This window comes from Procambarus clarkii, chromosome 42, assembly GCF_040958095.1.
Source record: "Procambarus clarkii isolate CNS0578487 chromosome 42, FALCON_Pclarkii_2.0, whole genome shotgun sequence".
NCBI lineage: Eukaryota > Metazoa > Arthropoda > Malacostraca > Decapoda > Cambaridae > Procambarus > Procambarus clarkii.
Window position 1 is genome coordinate 36,104,562 of NC_091191.1, and position 12,474 is coordinate 36,117,035.

The 12,474-nt window shown below is 39.0% G+C and overlaps 1 protein-coding gene across 1 annotated transcript; it reads left to right on the forward strand.

The window, feature by feature from the left end:
• The first annotated feature begins 9,808 nt into the window (after nt 1–9,808).
• LOC138373563 (uncharacterized) lies at nt 9,809–10,681 on the forward strand. The gene has a single exon (XM_069339780.1). The coding sequence runs from the start codon at nt 9,809–9,811 to the stop codon at nt 10,679–10,681; it is 873 nt and encodes a 290-aa protein (XP_069195881.1).
• The last annotated feature ends 1,793 nt before the right edge of the window (nt 10,682–12,474 follow it).

Below are 12,474 nucleotides of genomic sequence, written 5' to 3' on the forward strand. Positions count from 1 at the left end.
GCGTCCAACACTGCTTGTTTCAGAGTGTGGTAGTCATTCTCAGACGCCAGAGTACTGAGTGTGACTGCAGCTCTACCTGTAAGATGGACTCTGAGAAGTGTGGCCCATTGGTCGACAGGCCAACTGAGTTGATTAGCAAGGGTTTCAAAGGTGGTGAAAAACACATCAACTTCTGCTTCTACAAAGGATGGCATTAACTTACTTGCATGTGATATATTAAAACTGACGGGAAGATTGGCAGTAGCTTGCTGGCGTTGAGTGAAGTGGGAAGTTTCCAAGGCGATTTCCCGTTGACGACACTCTAGAGCCAGAGTCGCTTGTTGCTTGTCATGTTCGCGTTGCATCTCCAACTCGCGTTGTTTGGTTTCAAGCTGTACGCGTTCCCGCTCCTGGAGTGTTTCAAGCTGTACTCGTTCACGTTCACGGAGTAATGCGACCTCACGTTCGTGTTCTTCTCTCCTCAAAGCAGCTTCGCGTTCTTGTTCGTCCCTTCTCAAAGCAGCTTCGCGTTCGTGTTCTTCCCTTCGTATGGCAGCTGCTTCCCTTTGCTGCTCACGCTCAATCTTGGCCAGCTCTAGTTTAAGTTTCATCGTTGCCAAGTCAGTTTTCTCTGCAATATAGTAAGTTTCATGAGTTTCAGAGTCTATCTTACCTTGCTCTAAATAGTAATCCAGCAACAGGTTGTGTAGGTCATTTTTGTTGGCTTGGTAGGGAACTTCTAGTTGATACTCATGTGCAAGAGTTTGTAATTCAGTCTTCTTGGCACGACTTAAAGTCCCTATTTCACCTGCTGGATTTGTACGGAAAGCTTGGAGACGAAACATGGTGAAATTAGCAAATAAAGGTACACGAATATTCAATAGTGAATGTCAGAAACAGGACAACGTGGCAACTGGTACCTATCCTGTGGGATCTTTAACAATTAAAGTTAAGTAAAAGATGTTAAATGATTAAATTAAATCAAGGGCGCAGGAAATCTTGTACCCAGTACTCATGTAAGAGGATAAGGGCAAGAAAATCCTACTAACAAATGAAACAGAGTTTCGAAAACAAATGAAACAGTTAAATGCTTCAAAAGTAAAATTGGTAGTCCAAGGATGTAGGCATACCTTGCCAAGTCTCTATAGGACATAAAGCAAGTTTTTCCTACTGAATTTAATATGATACTTACAGAATTAGCGAACTTTTGTGCTCTGAAAAGTAAGCTAATTCCCTACCGTTGTATGTATCATCATCTCTGACTGACGTGTAGGGGTGCGAGGTGTCAACTGGTGACGAGAACTGCTGCTGAGGTCCCAATTCAGCAACTAAAGTTCGAGCTAGAGGAACTATGGCCCTCTTTGTCCTCCTACAGTCAGATTGCAGAAGATTGGGTACTCTTGACCCGGGGCAGACCACAGTACCAGGGTACCAATATGATGATCTGTCAAAATGAGAAATATTCAAGGGACATAGATGGTAAACACGAGTAATAACACGGAGGGAGAGATGACCAATTAAGAGTATGACTGCGGCCTACAGTCACCACGTAATCCAAAGTTGTCTCACCTTCACTATATGTTACTCTCGTAATGCACAATACATCGCACCTTATAAAAAATGAAATTGAATATGAAAAATAGTAAAGCTACGTTAACAAAGTTAAATACGCTTACCATAAATTACCACTTGGCACCAGTACCTGAGTGAAGCTCCTAGGACAGGCCCCCATATAACTTGTGACGGTAACGCGTTGGTGTTCGGCTGTTTAAGGCTAGGGGTATGGCCTCGTCACATAGTTATAAAAAAAAATAGAAAAACTGGAACTTCGTCTGTGGTAAGGTAAGGAGAAGACACACAAAACAAAAGTAAACTTTAACAATGAAATTTTAATTACGTTAAATTAATCAAAACATGAAAAAATATGGACAAACAAATTCGTATAATAAAATCAATCAATCAAAATAATAAGAATAATTAAATGACACAATGAAAAGTTACGTTAAGACAAAATAACAAGAAGTGCAATACAAAAATAAAGGTAAGGTGCTGGAATATTGGCTTTAAGCTACCACCTCTCTCAGTATACGCTAACGTCTAGCCGGGAGGAGTGGTAACTGCGGAAGCACAGAATATTCTGAGGTCTGAGGTCGTGGCGACCCCAGACATCAAGTAGTATGGGGGGGCGAGTGCAGTTGCAGCCAGACCGGCAACCAATCAGCGGAGCCGGTAGCGATCAACAGGTAGTTTGGCGGTTTGAGTCTGAACAGGTGTCTCTGGCTGCATACGTTTTGCTCGCTGGCAAACCTTGCTGGTGTTGTTGTTGTTGTTGTTGGACATTTCTTCCCTAGTAGTTTTATATAGTTTGTTGCGACGTATTTGTAGAGGGAAGAGCAGGCTCAATCTCTTGAAGGAGATTATCGTCACAATATATATATATATATATATATATATATATATATATATATATATATATATATATATATATATATATTAGTATATTTTGGTAGCAGTCTTTCCTGTAGACATATTTTATTAAATATGACCGAAAAAGTAAGATTAATAATTCTAACACGAATTTTCTCAATCTTTCGTACATTATGCTTCACTGTTGGAGGTAAATCAAAAATCACTTCTCCAAAATTCATTTTTATTTCTAGTCTGACGCGACACGGGCGCGTTTCGTAAAACTTATTACATTTTCAAAGACTTCACAAATACACAACTGATTAGAACTTGCATTTCCCTGAGAAGGTCACTACCAAAGATACCTTACAAGCAGAACTTATTGCAGAAGGAGGAAAGAATCGAGGCAACTACAGAAGCACCATACTGTCCCCCGAGCTTAGAGCGGCAGCTAAAAGCCTTCGTGAGAACAAGGAGATAGTTGTCAGGAGAGGTGACAAGTCGCCAATATATGTCATTCTTAAAAAAGACGAATATCTGGCGAAAATGAACATCATACTCTCTGACCAAACTAAGTTCCAAAGGGTAACGAAGGACACTACAGCCGAATTAAAAGCAAAGGTCAACAAACTGATCGAAACTGTGAACGCCAAGAAATCCGGACTCCACCTGCCAAAGATCATTGGGGAATATAAACCTGGATATGCGTATGGAAATGTCAAGACGCACAAGCCTGGAAACCCACTTCGGCCAATCATTAGCCAGATACCCACACCCACGTACAGATTGGCAAAGCGACTCAACGGCCTGCTGACTCCTTATGTTCCTTGCGCCTTCAGCCTGAAGTCTCCAAAGGAATTTGTGGACTTACTGCGGGGCGCACGGGCCACAGGGATAAGAGCCTCGTTGGACGTAGAATCGCTGTTTACCAACGTACCTGTGGACGAGACAATCGGAATGATAGCCGACAGAGTGTATCGTGATCCAGCCTGTACTCCTCTTGACATGCCAGAAAGTATTCTGAGGAAACTACTCCAAGCTTGTACTAAAGAGGCACCCTTCTTGAGCCCGGATGGGCATATGTATAAGCAAGTAGATGGGGTCGCTATGGGTTCTCCCCTAGGTGTCCTGTTTGCAAACTTCTACATGGGTACCATCGAGCAAAAAGTCTTAGTCGACATGAACTTGAAACCGGCCATATACTGCAGGTATGTTGATGACATTTTTACACAGGTACCTGATGTCAGACATCTGCAGGAGCTGAAGGAGGCATTTGAGCAGAGTTCCGTGCTGCGTTTCACTTACGAGACGGAAAAGGATGGGAAGCTGCCTTTTCTAGATGTAACAGTCATGGAAAAGGGCGGAGGTTTCCACACTGCAGTCTACACAAAGGAAACAAACATAGGAATGTGCCTAAATGCCAACAGCGACTGCCCTGACAGGTACAAGAGGAGTGTTGTTAACGCATACGTCGACCGTGCTCTCAGCCACAGCTCAGAATGGAAGCAAGTCGACGAAGAACTCTGTAGGGTAAGGCAGGTTCTAGTCAATAACGGCTTCTCCAATGGTTTCATCGAAGACATCATAAGAAGGAAAGTGAAAAGCCATGCAACCTCCGAAGAGACAACTAACACAACACCTATACCCCCTATTAGACTATTTTACAGGAACTTCTTTTCCACAGCTCATAAAACAGAGGAAAGGGTCCTGAAAGATATTGTTAATAGAAACGTTATCCCTACAGACAAAAATCAGAGGATACAACTGACGATTTACTATAAAACCAGAAAAACGGCCAGCCTACTCATGAGAAACTCTCCAGACACGAAACAGAACGCTTTAAAAGAGACTAACGTCGTCTATGCCTTCAAATGCCCACTTGGGGACTGTAAGCTCCAAAAAACCCAGTATATAGGCAAGACAACAACATCTCTTTCTAGGCGTTTAACGATGCATAAACAACAGGGCTCCATTAAGGAACATATAATCTCTTCCCATAACCAAACCATCGCCAGAGAAATCCTAGTAAACAACACAGAAATCATCGATAGATACAGCGATAGCAGGCGGCTTGACGTTTGCGAGGCACTACACATCAAGAAGTCAACACCAGCAATCAACAGCCAATTATTGCACAACTATATTCTACCCACCTCAAGACTCCGCTCCAATATAGAAGCATCAAGAAATATGGACCAATAGGCTTTCTACAAACACTTCTATTCAATATCCATTGTTTCGTGTTCTGTCTTGTGTTGATACTTTTAATACCCTATTAATATCCTCTAATGCCACATCATCCTTCCCACCTCACTCAAATGTAATGCCACATCACCCTTCCCACCTCACTCAAATGTAGATATAAAATCAGGGAAATGCAAGTTCTAATCAGTTGTGTATTTGTGAAGTCTTTGAAAATGTAATAAGTTTTACGAAACGCGCCCGTGTCGCGTCAGACTAGAAATAAAAATGAATTTTGGAGAAGTGATTTTTGATTTACCTCCAACAGTGAAGCATAATGTACGAAAGATTGAGAAAATTCGTGTTAGAATTATTAATCTTACTTTTTCGGTCATATTTAATAAAATATATATATATATATATATATATATATATATATTAGTATATTTTGGTAGCAGTCTTTCCTGTAGACATATTATTAAATATGACCGAAAAAGTAAGATTAATAATTCTAACACGAATTTTCTCGATCTTTCGTACGTTTCTTTTCAATGTTGGTGGTAATTCAAAAATCAATTCTCCAAAATTCATTTTTATTTCTAGTCTGATGCGACACTTGAGCGCATTTCGTAAAACTTATTACATTTTCAAAGACTTTAGGTTACACATACACAACTGAATAGAACTTACACATCTTCGATTTGTTTATATCTACATTTGAGTGAGGTGGTATTAATAGGGTATTAAATTCCTAAACACAAGACAGAACACGAAACAATGGGTATTGAATGGAAGTGATTTGTAGAAAGCCTATTGGTCCATATTTCTTGATGCTTCTATATTGGAGCGGAGTCTTGAGGTGGGGTAGAATATAGTTGCGCATTAATTGGCTGTTGATTGCTGGTGTTGACTTCTTGATGTGTAGAGCCTCGCAGACGTCAAGCCGCCTGCTATCGCTGTATCTATCGATGATTTCTGTGTTTTTTACTAGGATTTCTCTCAATGGTTTGGTTGTGGGAAGAGATTATGTGTTCCTTAATGGAGCCCTGTTGCTTATGCATCGTTAAACGCCTAGAAAGAGATGTTGTTGTCTTGCCTATATACTGTTTTTTTGGAGCTTACAGTCCCCAATAGGGCATTTGAAGGCATAGACGACGTTGGTCTCTTTTAAAGCGTTCTGCTTTGTGTCTGGAGAGTTTCTCATGAGTAGGCTGGCCGTTTTTCTGGTTTTATAGTAAACCGTCAGTTGTATCCTCTGATTTTTGTCTCTAGGGATAACGTTTCTATTAACAATATCTTTCAGGACCCTTTCCTCCGTTTTATGAGCTGTGGAAAAGAAGTTCCTGTAAAATAGTCTAATAGGGGGTATAGGTGTTGTGTTGGTTGTCTCTTCAGAGGTTGCATGGCGTTTCACTTTCCTTCTTCTGATGTTTTCGACGAAACCATTGGAGAAGCCGTTATTGACTAGGACCTGCCTTACCCTACAGAGTTCTTCGTCGACTTGCTTCCATTCTGAGCTGTGGCTGAGAGCACGGTCGACATAAGCGTTAACAACACTCCTCTTGAACCAGAAAAAAAACAGAAAAACGGCCAGCCTACTCATGAGAAACTCTCCAGACACAAAGCAGAACGCTTTAAAAGAGACCAACGTCGTCTATGCCTTCAAATGCCCTCTTGGGGACTGTAAGTTCCAAAAAAAACAGTATATAGGCAAGACAACAACATCTCTTTCTAGGCGTTTAACGATGCATAAGCAACAGGGCTCCATTAAGGAACATATAATCTCTTCCCACAACCAAACCATCGCCAGAGAAATCCTAGTAAACAACACAGAAATCATCGATAGATACAGCGATAGCAGGCGGCTTGACGTCTGCGAGGCTCTACACATCAAGAAGTCAACACCAGCAATCAACAGCCAATTAATGCACAACTATATTCTACCCACCTCAAGACTCCACTCCAATATAGAAGCATCAAGAAATGTGGACCAATAGGCTTTCTACAAATCACTTCCATTCAATACCCATTGTTTCGTGTTCTGTCTTGTGTTTAGGAATTTAATACCCTATTAATACCACCTCACCCCATCCACCTCACTCAAATGTAGATATAAACAAATCGAAGATGTGTAAGTTCTATTCAGTTGTGTATGTGTAAGCTAAAGTCTTTGAAAATGTAATAAGTTTTACGAAACGCGCTCAAGTGTCGTGTCAGACTAGAAATAAAAATGAATTTTGGAGAAGTGATTTTTGAATTACCATCAACAGTGAAAAGAAACAGACGAAAGATCGAGAAAATTCGTGTTAGAATTATTAATCTTACTTTTTCGGTCATATTTAATAATATATATATATATATATATATATATATATATATATATATATATATATATATATATATATATATATATATATATATATATATATATATATATATATATAATTCTTATTTTCAGTAGATGCTGCATCATTCATATAGGAAAATTGGCAAACATTTGAACCCGTAGTTGAAGTTTTTTTAAACTGTGAAGGTGGCTGGTCATATATAATGCTTGAGAAAGCTACGCATAACATCTTAAAAAAATCCATAAATTTTGCTGAGACAAAATCTTTATTACCAGAACTGATTTATTACACCATATCAAGTAGGTTATGTTGATGTGTGGATAAAAAAGTAAAGGCAATTTAAATACGACGTTAGACATAATTAGTATGTTTAAAGTACATTCTATTTTAGTAGTATGTACTTTATAAGTACATACTACTTATAGTATGGACATCATATAACTTTTTTTGTTGGTCATACAATTTTGAGTCAATATAGAAGGTCACAAATGCATTGAGGACGAGGAGTCACAATAACGTGGCTGAAATATGTCGACCAAACCACACACTAGAAAGTGCAGGGACGACGACGTTTCGGTCCATCTTGGACCATTCACAAGTCGGTTGTGAAACGTCGTCGTCCCTCCACTTTCTAGTGTGTGGTTTGGTCAACAAATGCATTGAATTTGTTAGGAACTGAAAAAACGTATTTAAATTAATTATGAAAAGTAGAGAAAATGCAGTTAAATATAGTTTGGTTAAATATAATTGTAATAACCAGAGTCAGTTGACTGGTGGTGCACATATCAGTCACGCTACTATTTTGGACACAATTAAGTTATAAAACTCTTGTGGGTACATGGGGGCTTTAGCATAGTTCAGCAATTAAATGCTGCATGTATAAATGGGGTCCATCATATTTAATCAATAATGCTAGTTAAACATTTGCCTGTATATTTCAGCAATTCTCTTCAGTGATTTTAGTACAGTATTTACCACAAAATCTCTGTTCTGTCAATGTGTGATAATTTTCCTTTTGAAAATGTTTGGTGTTTAACTAGATGGTTTGTTTGATCAGCATTGAAAAGTAATAATGCTCACATTAAGAGCTTTAGTATATTTAAGGCTAGTAAATTTGTTATTGTTATGATATGAACACTACTTGTGAGATTTTTTTACGCATTTGTATTTTCTCGACTGCACCGCGTGCGTTCGCTCATTTTTTAGCCACTTGTGAACAGTAACGCACCATTTCCTCAGGCAGGTTCACTTGATCTTCATTGCAGATGGCGAGTGAAATGATGAATTTAGACAGGGCATTGCAGAACCTTTTAAATTCAAGAACATTAGATTTTTTTTTGTATATTGCAACGTTCGTCTGGACTAGTGTGTCTTCGATAGATGTGTTGCCAGACATGCATTCTCAGTAGAAAAGGGAAATTATTTTATGATATCCTATCAAAATCATGTTTTTTAATACACGGGGGTTTACTTTGTATTGATGCATGTAAAATTTTTTTATTAAATAATGTTTCTCAAGTGCAAATTTGTTGAATTTCTGGATCTGTTTTTCAAAGACATTTTTCTTAAAACCTGGGAGTCTTTTGTTGAGTCTTGGGAGATTATTCACCGTGTTGCCACTTGGGTTAAGGCAAGATGAAAACTGACATTATTTTAGTCTTATAGAATAATATAAAAATAATAATATTAATAATAATAATAATAATGAAAATAGTAGCAAAGATGCTAATAATAATAATTTACTATCTGATTAGAGAGATTTTAAACTTTTATCTTGTTTTTATGAAGATTTGAGTCATATTTTCTTGGTTTGTGGTTAGTGTAAAAAATGTCATACTAGTTCTTAAAATAATTGGTGTAGCTTGAACAGAGTTGTTATTTGGTATAGCTTCAAAATTTAGTAGGAAATTTCAATGTTATGTATTTCATTAAAAAATTATATTCTAAAATAAATGCTGTAATCATCTTCAAATGAATGTATTTGATGTTAATGATATTCCTTGAAAATTTTTAAATATTAAAAATATTAATTTTCTTGGCGTACCCCTTTTGATGAATTAGTCACGTACATTGTCCTGTTCCATCTATTTTGCTTCTTTCTGCAAGTCCGGTGTGTGACGGCATCTGACAACTCATTTTGAAAGTTGGCATTTGATCCGAGACATTACTTGTATATGTTTTAGCATTTAGTTTACCCTCTTATTTCATCATTCATGTTACTGTGTCTTGCAAGTCATACATCTGCTCATCTCCCCAACCTTCACCTCATACATGTGGTCACCTCCCCAAACCTCTCCTCATACATGTGCTCATCTCCCCAAACCTCACCTCATACATGTTGTCATCTCCCCAACCTTCACCTCATACATGTGCTCATCTCCCCAAACCTCACCTCATACATGTGCTCATCTCCTCAACCTTCACCTCATACATGTGATCATCTTCCCAACCTTCACCTCATACATGTGGTCATCTCCTCAACCTTCACCTCATACATGTGCTCATCTCCTCAACCTTCACCTCATACATCTGCTTATCTCCTCAACCTTCACCTCATACATGTGCTCATATCCCCAAACCTCACCTCATACATGTTGTCATCTCCCCAACCTTCACCTCATACATGTCTTGAGGTTATCTTGAGATGATTTCGGGGCTTTAGTGTCCCCGCGGTCCGGTCCTCGACCAGGCCTCCACCCCCAGGAAGCAGCCCGTGACAGCTGACTAACTCCCAGGTACCTATTTACTGCTAGGTAACAGGGGCATTCAGAGTGAAAGAAACTTTGGCCATTTGTTTCTGCCTCGTGCGGGAATCGAACCCGCGCCACAGAATTACGAATCCTGCGTGCTATCCACCAGGCTATGAGGCCCCCCACCTCAGGCCGCCCCCCTACATGTGGTCATCTCCTCAACCTTCACCTCATACATGTGGCCATCTTCTCAACCTTCACCTCATACATGTGGTCATCTTCTCAACCTTCACCTCAAACATGTGGTCATCTCCCCAACCTTCACCTCATACATGTGGCCATCTTCTCAACCTTCACCTCATACATGTGGTCATCTTCTCAACCTTCACCTCAAACATGTGGTCATCTCCCCAACCTTCACCTCATACATCTGCTCATCTCCTCAACCTTCACCTCATACATGTGGTCATCTCCTCAACTTTCACCTCATACATGTGGTCATCTCCTCAACCTTCACCTCATACATGTGGTCATCTCCTCAACCTTCGCCTCATACATGTGGTCATCTCCCCAACCTTCACCTCATACATGTGGTCATCTCCCCAACCTTCACCTCATACATGTGGTCATCTCCTCAACCTTCACCTCATACATGTGGTCAGCTCCCCAACCTTCACCTCATACATGTGGTCATCTCCCCAACCTTCACCTCATACATGTGGTCATCTCCTCAACCTTCGCCTCATACATGTGGTCATCTCCCCAACCTTCACCTCATACATCTGCTCATCTCCTCAACCTTCACCTCATACATGTGGTCATCTCCTCAACTTTCACCTCATACATGTGGTCATCTCCTCAACCTTCACCTCATACATGTGGTCATCTCCTCAACCTTCGCCTCATACATGTGGTCATCTCCCCAACCTTCACCTCATACATGTGGTCATCTCCTCAACCTTCACCTCATACATGTGGTCATCTCCCCAACCTTCACCTCATACATGTGGTCATCTCCCCAACCTTCACCTCATACATGTGGTCATCTCCCCAACCTTCACCTCATACATGGGGTAATCTCCCCAACCTTCACCTCATACATGTGGTCATCTCCCCAACCTTCACCTCATACATGTGGTCATCTCCCCAACCTTCACCTCATACATGTGGTCATCTCCTCAACCTTCACCTCATACATCTGCAGAGGAGCACAAAATGTAATTTTGAGTTATTCTATTCCAATTCCCTTAGAATCCTCTACACTTGTTGTTGTGTTGCATTTCTTGTTGCAATCTTGTATTTACAATGGTGTGCATTTAATAATTACTGTATAATGTTTGAAAAATAACAGAAATATAGCAAAAAAGTTTAATATAACATTCTTAAATTCAAATATGTACTTTTTAGTTGATTTAAAAATTATTCAAGTAAATTTATAAGCATAGTTCTAAAATGTTTTTGTTGTATAGCATATATATACAGTATATAATTTATATTAAATAATATTTACTGTACATTAACTTTGATGTATTCAAATTCTGCTTTTTATGTTCTCTTTTCTGTAGATTGTACAAGAATTATATCATTTTTTATTTTGTTTTTTTTTGTGCAAAGAGGAGGATATTAAGATACCATTTCAACTAAGTAATATATCTATTTTTATAAATTCTTGAATACAGATGAAATTAAGGACAACTATACAGTTCATTGCTAAGATAAAAGCTGTCTGGGGTACAGTACAGTATTACAAACCTTACGTAAATTAGGTCATATATGCTCAAAGGATAAATAAATGTTTTGTTATATACCGTTGCTGTCACTCTTCCTATAAACGACTTACCAGTAATGCATGTTCAAAGAATTATTGTGCAAAAAGTTTTTCTTTAAATACAACTAGGAAGAGCAAAGAGTACCATATGAACAGAAAAATAAATTAATTGAACAAATTTAATGGAGACCTACATCTTGTATTGTAGTCCTAGGCCTCTAAGATTAATTAAGAAACTACTGAATACAGTTTCATTGTCTTGAGAATACAGTTCCCAAAGAGCCAAAGCTCAGCCCCCGCAAGCACAACTAGGTGAGTACAGTACTGTGCTAAGACCTGGTCTCCAAAACTTTAGAGTTACTTAAACAGCAGCAGTTGTAAACCACTCCTTCCCTTCCAACCATCTCTTAAATCTGAAATTCTATTTGAAATAGTTTGATATCCAATACACAAACCTTAAACATTGTACAGATATGTTTCGTAGACACAAGGAAGCAATTCGTCCCTATCTCTATGACCCCATACGTTTAAAATAAAATCTACTCTTACTTATGAGGTACCAACTGTAGCTGACATAAAATAATAAGAATGAGGTAAGGCATTTATCAGGAGTAAGTACCACATAATGATGACTATAAAGCATATAGAATGGGGGAAAGGAAGGTGAAAGAAAAAGTGGGAGAGAGGAAAGATTTGGGAAGAAAGAGGGAAAGAAGACAATAGGAAGGAGCAAAAGGAAGAAACGGTGTTTTGTGTCGTGGATTCTCATGTGGGAAACAAATCAAGGACAGGTGCCTGCAATATATTATCAGCAGTTAGGTGACTGTTGCCTAAGCTGGAACTGCTAGCCCCAACAAACTCAATATATAGGCAAGACAACAACATCCCTTTTCAATGTGTTTAACAATATATAGACATCAAGGAACATAGTCTCTACACCTAACAATAACTCCCCGTTTGTTCATTCATAAACAGATGGTCTGGCGGCTGGATTAATGAGCCTCTGTTGATGTAGAAGATTTTATTTTAATACAATGTTAAAATTTATGAACCCGTCTTTGCGGGTCTTTGGCAGAACATGGCTGGATATGGCCTGCTAGGC